The sequence below is a fragment of the Podarcis filfolensis genome (assembly GCF_964270895.1).
Source record: "Podarcis filfolensis genome assembly, chromosome: 1".
Lineage (NCBI taxonomy): Eukaryota > Metazoa > Chordata > Lepidosauria > Squamata > Lacertidae > Podarcis > Podarcis filfolensis.
The window spans coordinates 116,327,174-116,342,486 of NC_139604.1; the positions used below are offsets into that span (position 1 = coordinate 116,327,174).

Genomic DNA, 15,313 nt, shown 5'->3' on the forward strand with positions numbered 1-15,313 from the left:
TTGGGGGGGCTTCAAATATTTTATTGGGGGAGGGAGGCAAAGGGACTTTGACCCCTAGGAGTTGGCTCCTGTGTTGGGAAAAGTGAGAAGACAGCAGTGAGAGCCCCTCAGTTGTTCTTCCTGAGGTCCCTGGGCATTTTCCTTTTCTTGGAAGACAGGGCTGTGTTCCCCTGCCCCTTAACAAATAAGCTAGCTCACTGCACTGCCCTCAGGCACAGTGCAAAATGTAATTTCTACTGGATAGAAGACTTGGCTATCGAAATGTTACCAGGAATCATGTCAGGGCATCTTGGCCTTTCGTCTGACCCTTATTATCACAGAATAAAGGTGCTCCTGCCTTTGGTCATTGACCTTATTGACTTCAGCAAATCAGGACCAGGGCAATATCCCCCCCCCCCCCCGATCCTGTTCATCTTTCTCGAGGAGGGAGAAAAGATACATCTGGTGAGTTAATCCCATTGTTGTTGAACCGTGGCTGTAATGCCGAGCAAATCAGCAAAAGTAAATATACACACGCTGTATAACTTTGCCAGAAGAACTTGGCTGAGCCAACAGATTTTCACTCCATGAGACAGGTTTCGCTGTATTTGTAGAGGTCTCTTTTTAAAACAACAACAAACAAACAAACTCCCCTTGAGGAGCATTAAATTCAAAGCAATCACAAGATGCCCATCCCTTCCTGATGCTCACTAAGCTGCTGCTTGTTTCTCTGTATCATTCCGTATTGCTTCTCCAACCAACCAAACCATTTGTGTGTGTGTATATATATATATATATCTGTGTGCTTGCTTGGGTTTATTTGAACCCAGGGGCTGCCTTCCACTTCGAAAAAAATGAATACCATTTGATATGGGAAATGCCCGGGCATGTGAGAGCATTTTTCATCTCTGAAGAGTTCAGTTTCATTTGCTCTCCTCCTTCTGTGTTCCAAGCAGGCAATGCAGAACGCTGTATAAATAGCCAAGCCTGTGCTACATCCAGTTTGAGATATCCAGGCATCCAGGAGGGGAAGGCACACGGCAGGGGGAAAGCACTGAGCAGCTTGCGAAACTAAAGATGATGTATATTCCAGACTCAATCTCCTGAGCAATCTTGGGAAGCTCGGATGGATTACAATAATACTTCAGCAAGGCTGCCGGCGTCCATAAAGAGCTGTCACTTACCAAGGAGGATAAGAGCTGGAGAGAATGTCATTATTTCCTTTCCACGTAAGATAAATGTGAAGGGCTGATTCTGTGGACAGGATGAGCAGCACTGCAAAAGATGATGGCTTAAACTTTTAACATCTCTTCCAAGTGGAATATGTGAGTCTTAAGAACCTTCTTCTTCTTTTTTTAAAAACCAAACAAACTGAATGGGGGTTTGAGTGGGGGGCAGTTGTTGTTTTGGAGGAAACTGCATGACGCTAGTTTTTAGCTGCACAGTGCTATCTTGGCAATACTTGAAAGACAGATTATTCATGCCCGAGTTGTACGTTTTTCATTAATACATTTTAGCTGTTTCCATTCTGAGAACTTGGGCACAGCTGCCCAGCAAACGTGTTACAAAGGTGGACCTTATCTTAACAGGAGGTCCTGTATTTGCAAGTATCCTGGCAAATTTTGACTGGATCCTTATTGCACAGTGATGTGGGGGTAAGCCCCAGGGAAGTCAGTGGGACTTACTTCCAAATAAACATGCATGGGAACAGGCTGTGTGATTGCTCAAGCACATCCTTCCAGTTCGTTTTCTCAATCTTTGCTTTTTGCAACCATCAAGTTCTTGTTTCACCAGGATCCCACCTCCCCAATTAGCTAGGTTTCTATTCGGTGGCATTTTAAATGCTGATAAGCTGAATGTAGTCTCTGGATCAACATGAAGATTCTTAATGGGTTTATGGTTAATCTGGGCTATTCAACTTGGCTCAGTTACAGAACTACTGCATGAGTGAGGGATGTGCTAATAATGCCTTAATAGAGAATGCTATTTGCAATTACAGGTGATCATTGGTTCTTTTGCTAAGAAAAATTGAAAATTACTTTTGTGTGCATATATTTATATATATATATATATATATATATATATATATATATATATATATACCAATGCCACTCAAATTAAAACACCTCAGTTTTTTAGTTGCATTTTCATGGTTTTGAATATGAATCTTAAAGGTGTAAGATGAATCTTTAGGGTGGCCTTTCAGGAAAATAACCCAGAGGCAGCGTTGAGCAAAATTATTAATTTTATAGCGATACCACAAGGGAGAAAGTATAGTTGATTGTGGAAAGTAATTAATTCGAATACTGGTTTGCATTTTAGTTATGCGATCTGCACCCAAGCATGCTGACAGAGAAAAATTATAACTAAAATATATGAATAGCTGTATGCTTAATTAACAGCAGGCAGAGCTGTTATCGTTTCTGCACCACATAAGCCATTTAGCACCCCATCTCACGGAGGGCTCACGTTAAAAAGCCGCCTCATGATCAGCAGAGGAAAGGAAGTGAGATGTTAAAATAGGACGAATTTAATATGAACTTAGTAGCTGATTAACTGTGGAATATAGGGATGTAGGCAAGCAAACAAGAGTCGCATCATGTCATATCATACTTCTCAATTATGAAAGCAGCAATCTGGATGTACTGTAGGAACGTGATTGCTTTGGCATGTTTATTCCTAATAGACATGGGATTCTGAGTAAACTATTCCACAAATCAGTTGGTGGAGCATGTTTAGTCCCATGGAAGTTTCCTGACCGTGACCTCAAATGTTTGATTCTAGTCACATTTACCTAGAAGTAAATCCTAGCAGTATTGCTGCTACTTACTTTCAAAAAAGTATGCCGGAATCCTAGGCATGCCAAGTCCCATTGTGCTCAGCATCATGTTGAGTGTGCTTGGAACAGCAACCTTAGTATCACCATTCTGCTAATTTCCAAATGTCTTGTATCAAATTAAGACATTTCAAAAAGAAAAGAAAAAAAGATTCAGTCAAGAAAGTTTGTTGAAGATGAAAACAGTTGCACAGAACAGTGCTTCAGAAAGATTAAGTCCTTTCATGCTCTTCATGAGCACAGATTCCTTAAAAGCATTTTTAAAAAGCGATTTCCTAAATTCCATTTCCCATCCCTTTACATCTAGTACTCAACCAAATCATTTCAATAAACTTTGGAAGCCTGAATAATACTATTCAGCACAGTGAAACGGAGCAGAGCACAAAACTGAAAGCCAGAGCATTAGTATTAAAGTCTCAGCCTTGCAACATGTTTTGATTATTTCGGTTGCAATATTTGAGTGTGTGTGTGTGTGTGTGTGTATGTGTGTGTGTACATACATACATATATACTTTCCCAGAAGCTAATCCAATGAAAGAAGATATCCCCAATTTTCTACAATTTTCAGTGCATAGAAACTTGAGAAGTTATTTTCCTGTTCATGATTTTAAGCCAATAATGGGGAGCTTAACTAAACTTTAATAAGACTAATTGAGAGGATAGCTCTTTTCTCCTCCAGTAACCTGATGCAATTCTCTCTCTCTCTCTCTCTCTCTCTCTCTCTCTCTCTCTCTGTGTGTGTGTGTGTGTGTGTGTGTGTGTGTCTCTGTCTCTCTCTCTGCTTTTTGGGCATTTGCACTAAGTTAAAGAACAATAATAATGTGTGTGTATTTATGCAGCAGTTACAACTGTTAATTTGGGTAACTTACTGGAGAGTTTTCTCTCTTTTTCGAAGTACAAATCTGCTTAGGGTGAAAAGGATTTCAGGCAGATGATCACTCTTGAGATTCAGTGAATTCGCACATTGCATGTCCTGTCTTATTACATGGTTGTACAGGAAGATGATCATTTCCCCAATGAGCTTCGACAACAAACAGAGGATGTGCAAATACATCACTGAATCATATTCAGAGATAATCTGATTCTTATATGATGTTCAGAATGGAAATTCTGCAAATTCATCCTTATTACTTCTGCAGACTGACACGTCTCCTTCATAAGATTAAAAACAAAATCTACTTAGAAAAGAAGCAATGGGAATGAGAATAATATAATTTGGGCCAATGCTATTGGCCTGATTCAGACCCTTTCCTACACACAGCCCCCCTATGTACAACTCTCAATATGTGGTGCTATTAGGAGAGGAGAAATCACATGGGAGCCCCGTACTCAAAACAAGGGTGCATAAGAAAGGGAAGAGAGACAGTGGTTGAGGATTACGATATTTATTACGTTTTTGCATTTGACTGATGGGGTGAGACGTTTTGTTGCCTGTGAGAGACCGCTGCAGAAAATCAGAGAGGCAACTTCAGCAATGTTGCAAAGGCTGCTTAGGCACCCTCTTAGTTTCTGCATTGCTTCAGGGGTGGTGGTGGGTGGTGGTGTTTGCCTGAAGCATGAGAGATGAAATATGCACCGCAGGAACCTTTGCAACATAGCAGGGAAGGCTGAGGCACACCTCTTAGCTCAGAAGCCACTTGCGCCAGCACATGGTCTGAGGGCTCTGCCCCAGTGTCCTCTGCAATGTTCACTTTGCTGATGGATCGCATTGGGTTGCGTGGGGCTCACACTGCTGATGCAGCCCCATGTTGCTGATGGCGCAATGCATCTGCTTCCCTTGGGATCTCGTAAGTAGGTGCATGATGGAGAGAGGGGAGCCACTATTAGAGTAGGCTGCATCAAAAAGCATGCTCACACCAGTGAACCTCTTGGAATGCTTGTGAAAGGAATGGCTAACTTTATTCCCTGCCAAGGTAGTTGCGTAATCAAAGGGGGGACCCCTTTGTTTTGCCATCTACAGGGGACTAAGGCCCTGCTTTTATGCTTATTTCCCATGCAGGCAAGTTGAGGGACTCAAGGCAGACTTTACTCAAGCACATCTGACCCTGTGAAGAAATGTTCTGTGGGTACTACTAGATGAGACTGGAAATATATGATGATCACCCACTCTTTTTAAAAATAATATGAATAAAAGAAGTTAAAAACAGCTTTATAAGTGAGGGAAATGGGGATATGTGGGGATATCATGCTAGAGAATAGGGGGAGTCACTTGCATCATTTCTCCAAACTAAAGAATGCCCTTAAAAGCTGTCAGTATCCCTATTACAACAAACAGAGAGATACCATACTGTTCCTTTTATTCTCTCCCTCATGAAAGGGGTGATTTAGATCAGGAAAACAGCACAGGGAGAAGTGTTGACTGTTCTTTCCCCAGCATATTGGACCTGTTCTTATTCAGGTTCCTAGCAGCTGCTTTGAACTTATTTTTTTAAAAAAGGAGATCCTCATGCACTTTATTTATTTATTTATTTATTTATTTATTTATTTATTTGCACCATAATCTAATTTCACCCTCATCAGCTCACTAAATTCTGGGAAGCCATTCCCAGGTCTGGCACCTAATCCATGATAGTTTATCTTAAATTTCCCAGAAGGTGTTTTTCTGAGGAAAAAGTCTGAGATTTCTTCTTTTCTCTCACCTCACCTGGAAAAAAGGAGGCTGCTTTGCAGATTCCCCCTCCCCCCCAGAATTCACTTCTTTCCCCCCTTTTGGTGACAGTTGCCTTAGAACAGGGAGAGATCCAAGACACTGTGGAGGATTTTAAATGATGGCCAGGCTGCCAGCACAGTCGCTGCTTCTGCACCAACCTTAGGAAACCCACCAACTTAGGGGAAAAGGAAGAAGCTTTGTAACTGCTACTATGCTGATGATGAACCCCATCCCTGAGAAGCTGTTGGAGAATTCCTCCTCTCTCTGGAGAAGTTTGGCGGAAAGCCCCTATCCCCAGCACAATTTCTCTGCGTGCAAATAGGATGCAGAATTTCTGCAATCAAATTATGCCTCTGCTATCCACATGCAGCCTTTAATGGCCATTCGCTGTTCCAGATCACCCCTGAGGGAGCATTGCTGGAGCAGAAGTAGGTTCGGCCAAGGGAAGCAGTATGAATAGTGCACTGAAACACTGCAGAAATTGACTATTAGGAGTGTAACTTAGTCAGCAAACTCTGGCTGTGGTTGGTATGTGCAGAGGTATGTGATACTTCCTTGCCCGGCTTGATCTGCGGCTTCATGAAATAATTAGGTATTGAACAGTAAGTGTAATTTAAACATAGCTGCTTAACTCAGATGATAAGTGTTCTGCCCCCCCCCCCATTTCTTTTCCATGTTGACTCAGTTGCAGTAAAATATTTTGCACTGAACTGCTTTTTTCTGGTTTTGAAGACTATATGGCAGTTTCAGCCACTATCTCTAAATGCTGAGGGTGTACTTCTTTTCCCTTAACGTTTTCAGGTGTACACTGATATTGACTGATGGAGTCTAATCTCGCTAACTTCCTGAATCCATTTTTCTTCAAAGCCAAGACTGAGTTATACTTTGTTGTTGTTTAGTCATTTAGTTGTGTCTGACTCTTCGTGACCCTATGGACCAGAGCACGCTAGACACTTCTGTCTTCCACTGCCTCCTGCAGTTTGGTCAAACTCATGCTGGTAGCTTCGAGAACACTGTCCAATCATTTCGTCCTCTGTCGTCCCCTTCTCCTTGTGCCCTCCATCTTTCCCAACATCAGGGTCTTTTCCAGGGAGTCTTCTCTTCTCGTGAGGTGGCCAAAGTATTGGAGCCTCAGCTTCAGGATCTGTCCTTCCAGTGAGCACTCAGGGCTGATTTCCTAAAGAATGGATAGGTTTGATCTTCTTGCAGTCCATGGGACTCTCAAGAGTCTCCTCCAGCACCATAAATAGAGCATTCCAAAAACGTGGCTTCTAAACTGAAGTGCAATTTAGTTAGGACAGTGGCTGCTAAACTGTGTGCCGTGTCACCTTCTGGCATGAGAATTTGAATGAGAAGTTGAACAAGGGTAGTCAAGTTTTCATGAGAGCTAGCTTGTCTATCACTTCCAACCTACACCCCTTGCTCCCAGAGCTTTTTTCCAGCTGGAACTCACCAGAACTCAGTTCTGGCACCTCTCAGGTGGGTGCCATTGTCATTATAAAACAACAAGGGAGGTATTCATGGTGAGTTCTGGCACCTCTTTTTCTAGAAAAATAGCATTGCCAGCCTCCATGTACGGCAGCTGCATATTCCTGCATTGCAGAGCGTTGAACTAAATGATCCACATAGTCCCTTCCAACTCTACAATTCTCTGACTCTATGACTGTAAAACATAGTCGTGTGTGTTCTTTTCACACTTTCCAGGCCCAGGCCCAGGCCCGGCCCATGCAGAGCTTATCTGAAACCAGGGTGAGAGTCCCCGGTCGGCTAGGAGGCACGGGGAATTCTTGTCATGATTGTGTAAGTCCAGCAGCACCCTTCTGAGGCCTGGAGCAAGTGTACTCTGCTGCCCCACCTCTGCCCAGGCCTGTCCAGGACTAATGCTGAGCATGAACTCAACCCCTCACACACATTTTGCTGACCCATTCACAGAGTTGTGAAATGGTGCAGACGTTCTGATGGTTCTCCAAGGGGGGGGGGCTGAAATTCTAGGAACTGAGGTAAATTCTTCTTTGTTCTTCTTGAGGGCTGCTGACTGGCAGCTGTCGTTTCTCCTGAGAAGGGCTTTCCAAGAAAAGCTATGTCTTCATGTAGTTATCTTGTAATCAGTTGATCATTGATGCTTGTAAAGATGTAAGACCATAAGAAGAGCCTGCTGGATCAAGCCCTCAAGTCCAGCATCCTGTTCTCACTAGGGCCAATCAGATGTCTGTGGGAAACCTACAAGCAGGATTTGAGCACAAGAATGATCTCCTTTCCTGTTGTTTCCAGCAACTGGTATCTAGAAGCATTGCTTCCTCCAACGTGGAGGCAGAGAATAGTCATCATGACAAGGAGCCATCAATAGCCCTCTCCTCCATGAATTAATCTCATCTTCCTTGAAAGCCATCTAAGTTGGTGGCCACCATTGCTTCCTGTGTGCAAAGAAATAACTTATCTGTCCCGACTCTTCCAATTTTCAGGTTCACTGGGTGTCTGTGAATTCTGGTGTTGTGAGGGAGGGAGAAAAGTTTTTCTCCGTCCACTTTCTTTCATGCCATGCATAATTTTATAAACTTCTATCATGTCACCTCTTAAGTCCCAAAAACTGCAATTTTTCTTCGTAGGAGAGTAACTCCATCCCCTGACTCTACGTTTTTGAGGTGAGTTGACCCATGCATGGCACTTCATAAGACCAAATAATCAGCTGATTTTCACTGCTATGCAGACCACCAGTCCCTTCAGAAAGGTACAGTTCCTAGAGTTCTCTGTGAGGAAGAGGAATTGACAACCACTCTGAGAATTGTAGCTCTGGGCAGGAAACAGGGGTCTCCTAACAGCTCTCAGCACTCTGACTACAGCTTTTTCTTATTCATTCTCTACCAATTAATGAAAAAATAAATGTCATATGAATATTATCGTTTGTGCATATGCATGTGTGTCTATGTGAAATTTTGGTGATGTTCTCATGGGTGTGGTGTAGAGTTTTGTTGCACTTAACCTTATTTTGAGGTGACTGATGGGGGAGTAGAGATGGAGGCGAAATTAGTTTTTGTTTGTGTTTTAATGGGGAAATTCCCAATTAACACTTCTTGAAACAACACACAAAGTGAAACGTCACTATCCTTTGGAATTCATACTTCTCTGAATTTTGCAATGCAGTTCTCCAGTCAAACAATATGTACCAAATGTATATATTGGGGGTGTGTGCAGAAGAATACATATGTTAGTGAAAGCAATATACAAAAATGCACTTTATCATGGGAAATTTCTTGCAGAAATGTGTTAGTTCATTATTAGTTAAAAATACATACAATAATGTGCTTATTAGCAGAATTTTGCACTTAAAAGCTGATGAATCTTCATGAAAATTTTCTTCTTTTTCTTGCAAATGCCACAGAAATGTGGAAAACTAAATTTAAGATTGGAAAAATGAAGACAATGGGAAAAACCAGTACTGGGAGATTCATATATGGTGCCAGCTGTTGGGCAAGTAAAAGCAGGTATTGGGTGAAAAAGGCTTTACTGATCAGCACTGCCTGCAAAGCCCCTTGCACAACACTTCTCTGGCAGTGACATTCAGCTGTCTGTCAGCACTTGGGAAAAGTGTGCACAGTTTCCCCAGTGCTGACAATCAGCTTATTGTTGGAGTGTGGAAAGAACGGCACACTTCCTCCCCACTCTGCAAAGGCAAAAATGGGTCATGTGATGTCATTGTGACATTAGCCTGCGGGGTTTGAATGTGGAGGTAAGAATCTGGCCTACCACCCAGATCCTGTGACCCACCCCTATTATAGATAATCATAGAATCATAGAATTGTAGAGTTGGATGAAAATATTGTTGTTGTTGTTTGGTCGTTTAGACGTGTCTGACTCTTCGTGACCCCATGGACCAGAGCATGCCAGGCACTCCTGTCTTCCACTGCCTCCCGGAGTTTGGTCAAACTCATGTTAGTAGCTTCGAGAACAGTGTCCAACCATCTTGTCCTCTGTCGTCCCCTTCTCCTTGTGCCCTCCATCTTTCCCAGCATCAGGGTCTTTTCCAGGGAGTCTTCTCTTCTCATGAGGTGGCCAAAGTATTGGAGCCTCAGCTTCAGGATCTGTCCTTCCAGTGAGCACTCAGGGCTCATTTCCTTAAGAATGGATAGGTTTGATCTTCATGCAGTCCATGGGACTCTCAAGAGAAAATATTAGAATATGAAATATGAAAATATTATAAATAAACTATGTTTAGAAATTGTTATTTTGTGAGAGAGTACATGTTTAAATGTGATTTTTCCAACAGTTTTTTCCTGTATTATTGTTGTTGTTGTTGTTGTTTGCATTTTAATGTGGAAATAGCAGCGAAGCCACTTATGAATGAATGCATGTGACAGTGACTAGCTCCAGAAATGAACTGATGGCACCCATCCCTAGCTACTGGGCACTGAAGAGTCTCTCTGCCAGGGCTTCTGGAGAGTCACTGTCCATCAAAGTTAACAGTACTAAACCAATGGTATGATTTAAGGCAGTTCCATGGAACCTGGCTAATGTCTAAGAGAAATACTGCAAACTCCTCTTGAAATACAGTGGTTGGGCTTTGAATGCGGCTTTCCGAATTTGGAAAGTAAACTTCCATTGGCTGCAATGCAGTGGTGGCAGATGAGCCAAACCATGTAATTTGGCTAAATTTTAGTCAGAATTCTTTGAACTTCCTTCCAAATGATTCAACTGTTTTACCTGAGTAGGAGCCTCACATTCACATTTACTTCATTTGCAACTTAATGAATACATATTATTAGATATGTGAACATAAACTTGCAAGCAGCATGTGAATGTACTTTCCCTACTTGTAATTCGCAGCAACTGATATCAAGATACATAGTATCAAGAGACTGATAGCCTTTTCTCCATGAATTTAACAAACAAACAAAATAATAGGGGGGGGGCATTCCACAAATGGAGAAACTGCCAGTGAGAGGAACCTGTCACTTGTCAGCGCCGATCAGACAGCACAGCTTTAAGCATAACTACAAAGGCTTAATTTGTGTCTGAGCTTTCCAGTAGGTTTGAAGGAGATCTGGGCAAAACTCTATTATTGAATACTCTTCTGAGTTGGTGCGCAGCAACCACAGGCAGAGGCAAGGCATCAGTGTTGTGATCTGTGGCAGTGAGTTAGTAGGCCAGGGCCCCATGTTAAATTTCCAGCATCTTCAAGTGAAAGGAACAAGCAATGATAAGAAGACGTATGCCTGAAATGTATGCGTCTTCACCCCCCATCGTTCAGCCTGGACACTGAGGTCCAGCTCCAAGGGCCTTCTGGCAGTTCTTTCTCTGTGAGAAGTGAGGTTACAGGGAACCAGGCAGAGGGCCTTCTTGGTAGTGGCACCCACTCTGTAGAACGCCCTCTCATCAGATGTCAAGGAAATAAACAAGCATCTGACTCCAGAATCTCAATCACCTTGGTTATTCCCTCCCATGTCTCCATCACTCCCTCTCTTAAGGGTCACAGTCCTTTGGCTCATCTCTCTTTGGAATTCAGAGTAATCAGCCCCAGAAATCAGCCTGCGGCCTTTTCTCTCGGCTGGAGGATTTCCCCTTTCCAGCAAATTTGTCGCCTCTCTTATCCCAACCGCTTTCTAAAGAGAAGGCAGAATTTCTAACGCTTGACCTAACACAGGTTAGGAAAGGAGAAATGGGGAGTTTCTTCTTTTAATCTTCTTTTAAAGCAGAGGGAGTCATTTGTCGGCAGTGCAAAACTGAGCTGCAGTTACAAAATATGCACTATGTGGGAATTGCGAAAGTTTGTTCATTAGAAAATAATTGCCTCTTTGTAGGGGGCATGGGCAAAATTTTGTTGCAGTGGAGCAAAGGAGATGCACCCTCCTCCTTTTTGGTTAGCTACTCCAGAGCTTCACTAAAATACTTCTCTCTCTCTCTCTCTCTCTTTGTCCTCCTCCCTTTCCTTTGGAATCTCTGATGACAGCACAGATCTCGGAATGAAGAACCTCTCCAGGCTGATTGGAAATGGCATTGCAGAGCTGAAACGTAACTGGAGGAAACATACCTCTCAATGAAGAAAGTACAATGCACTTGAAAGCTCTGACTCCTGGTGAAGAATTCAAGCCTAGAGAAAACTTGTCCGCTTGGCTGGGAAGGATGGGTTGGACAATCTTCACGCATTCCAAAGGGAATCTGGATGCCATGCTGAGCTTAATCTCTGCAGCATGCTCGGTGATTTTCTCCTCCTGATGCATTGCATGGTAAGGCCATTTCTCTTCTCGTAGCAAATGCTGGTTTCAGTTTGAAAGCATGTAAAACTGTGCTCGTCGTTTGCTTATTATTGTAATCAGGCATCTAGGTCCTCAATGCTTGTGGTTTAAATGTTTCATGGTGTCTTTTTTAAAAAAAAATGAAAACATTGGCCAGGTTGTGATTTGTATTGTATTTTGGGGAGCAATATAAGATTATGGATTTGGTCCTGCTGTCACTTGTGTGTGGCTGAGTTCCATCGATTCAGCGGGACATATACAAGAGTACCTATGCATGGGATTGTAGTCTATAATAGCCTTGTTACAATGTATGACCAAGGTAATTTGGCTGTTGAAAAGTGGCCTTCTACTATCTCTGATCCCTGCATAAGACAAACTGGTAATAAAGAAGAAGACTTATCTGGCTTTTCTGCTGTGTTAGACTTGGATTCTACAGATACTAGGCAGGCAAAGAAAGTTTGTGGGTGGTCACCACTCAACTTTATGACAATGAAACAATTTCCACAGCCATTTTCTCAGCACAATTACTGCAGGCTACATGTGCAACTGTAATTGCATGGGGAAAGTATTGCGTGAGCCATCGGCACACTGGTCCCCCGTTGCAGCAATTTCCACGATTGCGGCAGTACTTTGTGCTGTCACTCCTGTGGAGGAAATCACTGCAAAGTGCGTTTGTGAACTTTTAGTAAATGCAATATTTCTCCCTACATGATCATATGCTTGGAGGTAGCGAGTGTACAGCAAGTGACAATACACTGAAACAACAAAACATCCCTAAGCTACAAAAGCAATCTAACATTAGCAACTATGCACAGTAGCCCATTCAAATGACAGCTCTGAGGACTGATGGGGTGTGTATAGGAGGCAGCGGGTCACCAGATTGTAGAAACAGTGGGATTTTCCTCTTTAGGAGTAGAACCTTAAGCAAACTTACGACAAACTCAGACTCATTGAAACCAAGTAGGTTTCTTTTTGATCGAGCTGAAGGTTCCCTTGACGTAAAAATATATCATTCACACCGATGGATGCCTGTTGTAGTAGCATTTTGTTCTTATAATTTCTGGACATCAATATATTTTTGATTGGCTGGACAAGTCAGGCAAAAGTTGGAATACCTGAAATATTGATAAGATATTATGTATGTATTGTCCTGAGGAATCACAGTGTGAGCATGGGGGAGAAAGACATGAAGCGAAACTCCTTTGTTTGGACAGTCAGTGCATGAGTAATAAAGACAGCATAGAGGTGTTTTGTAAGAGAATGGTTGCGGTGGTGTTGCGTCCTTTGCTGGCACCCGGGGCATGTGCACATGCATTCACATGTACTGGGCAAGACAGGGGCCAGGGGGAGGAGGGTGAACAAAACCAGCTGTGCCAGCCCAGAACTCAATGATGACACAATGGAGGGTTTGTGGGGCTGCTCTGCTCCACTTGCCTGCCCGCCCACACAGGGCGACCATTCAGCAAGGGGGCCGGGGACATGGTGGCAAGACAAGGCCAGAGGCCCCGAGCGGCAGGCAGGGTAGAACAGGGATCCCTGAATGGGTGTGCCTGGTTCACAAAATTGTGTGCCAGGGGCTACATCCCCTGCCCCCCTCCCACGCTACATCCCTGACTGGTTGTGCCTTGCAGAATATGGAAGTGTTCAAACGTACAAGTCAAACAGTGACCCAGATGATGACATGGTGTGGTTACAGACTGGGGCAAAGGGCCAGAAGTTATCAGAGCAGGAGAAATAAGGGACAGAGCAGAATGGTGTAAATAAATAATAAATAAATAATTTTTTTATTTATACCCCGCCCTTCCCAGTTCAGAAAAACAGGCTCAGGGCAGCTAATAACAAATTTAAAACAATTGTGATACAACAAAAAAACAGCATAAAATACAGTATAAAAGCGTGAATAACAATAAAGTCAAAGTTCTAAAATCACTTTAGAGGGAAATCCATCCAATAAACATTAGATGATCACCAGGGATAGCTGGCTAAATTAGTCCTATTTGGGCCAGCAAGGAGGCAAGGGGAGAATTAGCTGTGGGATCCCAGAGCGGGTAATCTTCATAAAAAGGGGAGGGGGAGGGAAGGAAGGGGAATAAAAGATCAGGCTAAATTCAAATTGAAAGCCAGGAGGAATAGCTCTGTCTTACAGGCCCTGTGGAAGGAGGTTAAATCCCACAGGGCCCTGGTCTCATGGGACAGAGCCATCACTGAAAAGGCCCTGGCCCTGGTGGAGGATACTCTGACTTCCTTAGGGCCTGGGACCTCTAAACTATGGTTATTCATGGACCTTAAGGTCCTCTGCGGGGCACACCAGGCCCTAAGAGAAGTACAAATGGGTTAAAAGGAGGTTATATGGGAAAGTACAGCAACTAGACTTGGGGGAGGTGCCATTTATACTTGTTGTGGATGCAGAAGGTCCCCAATTCAGTTCCCATCATCTCTAGTTTACAGAAATGGGTAGTGGATAATGAGAAAGATCTCTGCCTCTCCCATAGACCTTGGAGAGCCACTGCCGGAAGTCTAATGACACTGTCTTAGATGCACTAATAAGGTGACCTGCTACAAGGCGGCTTCCTAGAACACAAGCAAAAGCTGCAGTTCCCAGTACCCTTAATAAAAGTCCCCAAGATTCCTTGGGGGTAGTCATGTGCTTTGAAGGTATGGGGTGTACGCAGTCGAGGATTAAGCACAGAAGGTTCTGCAGCGAATGTCCGGGGAGGCAGTATATCTGAAGATCTCTGCTGGATCTTCTTTTCCAGCATCCTGTTCTCACAGTCACCAACTGGATGTCTATACAAGTGGAACATGAGGTCAACAGCACTCTCCCCACACTGATTCACAGCAACTGATATTCAGAGACATATTGACCCCAACAGTGCAGAGTGAACATAGTCATCCTGGCTAGATAGTCTTATCTGTTACAAATTTGTTAAACCCCTTTAAAGTCGGTGGCCATTACTATAGCAGGAAGGAGTGAATTCCATAGTTTAACTATTTAATTTTTTAAAATTATTATTATTATTATTATTATTATTATTATTATTATTATTTGCTGTGTGAAGAGAGATCCCCTTTTGTCTTTTCCTGAATCTTCCAATATTCAGCTTCATTGGATTGACCCCAAGTCCTAGTGTAGGCGGGAGAAAACTACTTATCTACTTTTTCTATACCATGCCCAACTTTATACACCGCTGTCATGCCCCCGCCCCCTTACTCACTTTTCTTTGAAACTAAGATGCTCCAAATGTTTTCACCTTTCATCATAAGACATTTGCTCCAATCCTTTGGTCATGTTGGTCGCCTCTTTCTGAACTTTCTCCAGCTCTACTCTCCCCTATTTGGTGAGACGGCCAGAACTGTACACAGTAGTCCAAGAAAGAGGGCATGCTGTGGTTCTCAAGGAATCTAGGGTTGCACAGACACCTCTGGTGTTGGTGCAACATTGAAAAAACATCGTTGGGAGAGGTGATACCGAAGTTCCATCTGAGACGGTCCATTCGCATGCACAAGTCACTACCAGTTCCTGGAGTGATCAAATAGTGAATATGCTTAGCCCTTAGTCCTAAACCGAGATGGGGGAAAATATAGCTGCTTGTAGTACAAACAACCCCCTAATTATAC

General features: G+C 43.0%; 1 protein-coding gene and 1 long non-coding RNA gene across 4 annotated transcripts in view; one reads left to right on the top strand and one right to left on the bottom strand.

The window, feature by feature from the left end:
• The window catches only part of LOC310766856, a 292,292-nt gene that overhangs the window by 255,068 nt on the left and 21,911 nt on the right, over nucleotides 1-15,313 (bottom strand). The window lies entirely within an intron of this gene.
• Nucleotides 815-15,313, top strand: part of TUNAR (transmembrane neural differentiation associated intracellular calcium regulator) — a 58,687-nt gene continuing 44,188 nt past the window's right edge. The window contains exons 1-2 of one of the 3 annotated variants that reach the window (XM_083622121.1): nucleotides 822-1,304; nucleotides 11,410-11,686. In XM_083622121.1, the coding sequence (XP_083478247.1) occupies nucleotides 11,651-11,686 (36 nt within the window). In that variant the 5' untranslated portion in view covers nucleotides 822-1,304; nucleotides 11,410-11,650. Of the gene's footprint in view, nucleotides 1,305-11,409; nucleotides 11,687-15,313 lie in introns of all 3 variants that reach the window. The other 2 variants (XM_083622122.1, XM_083622123.1) reach the window with 2 other exon arrangements.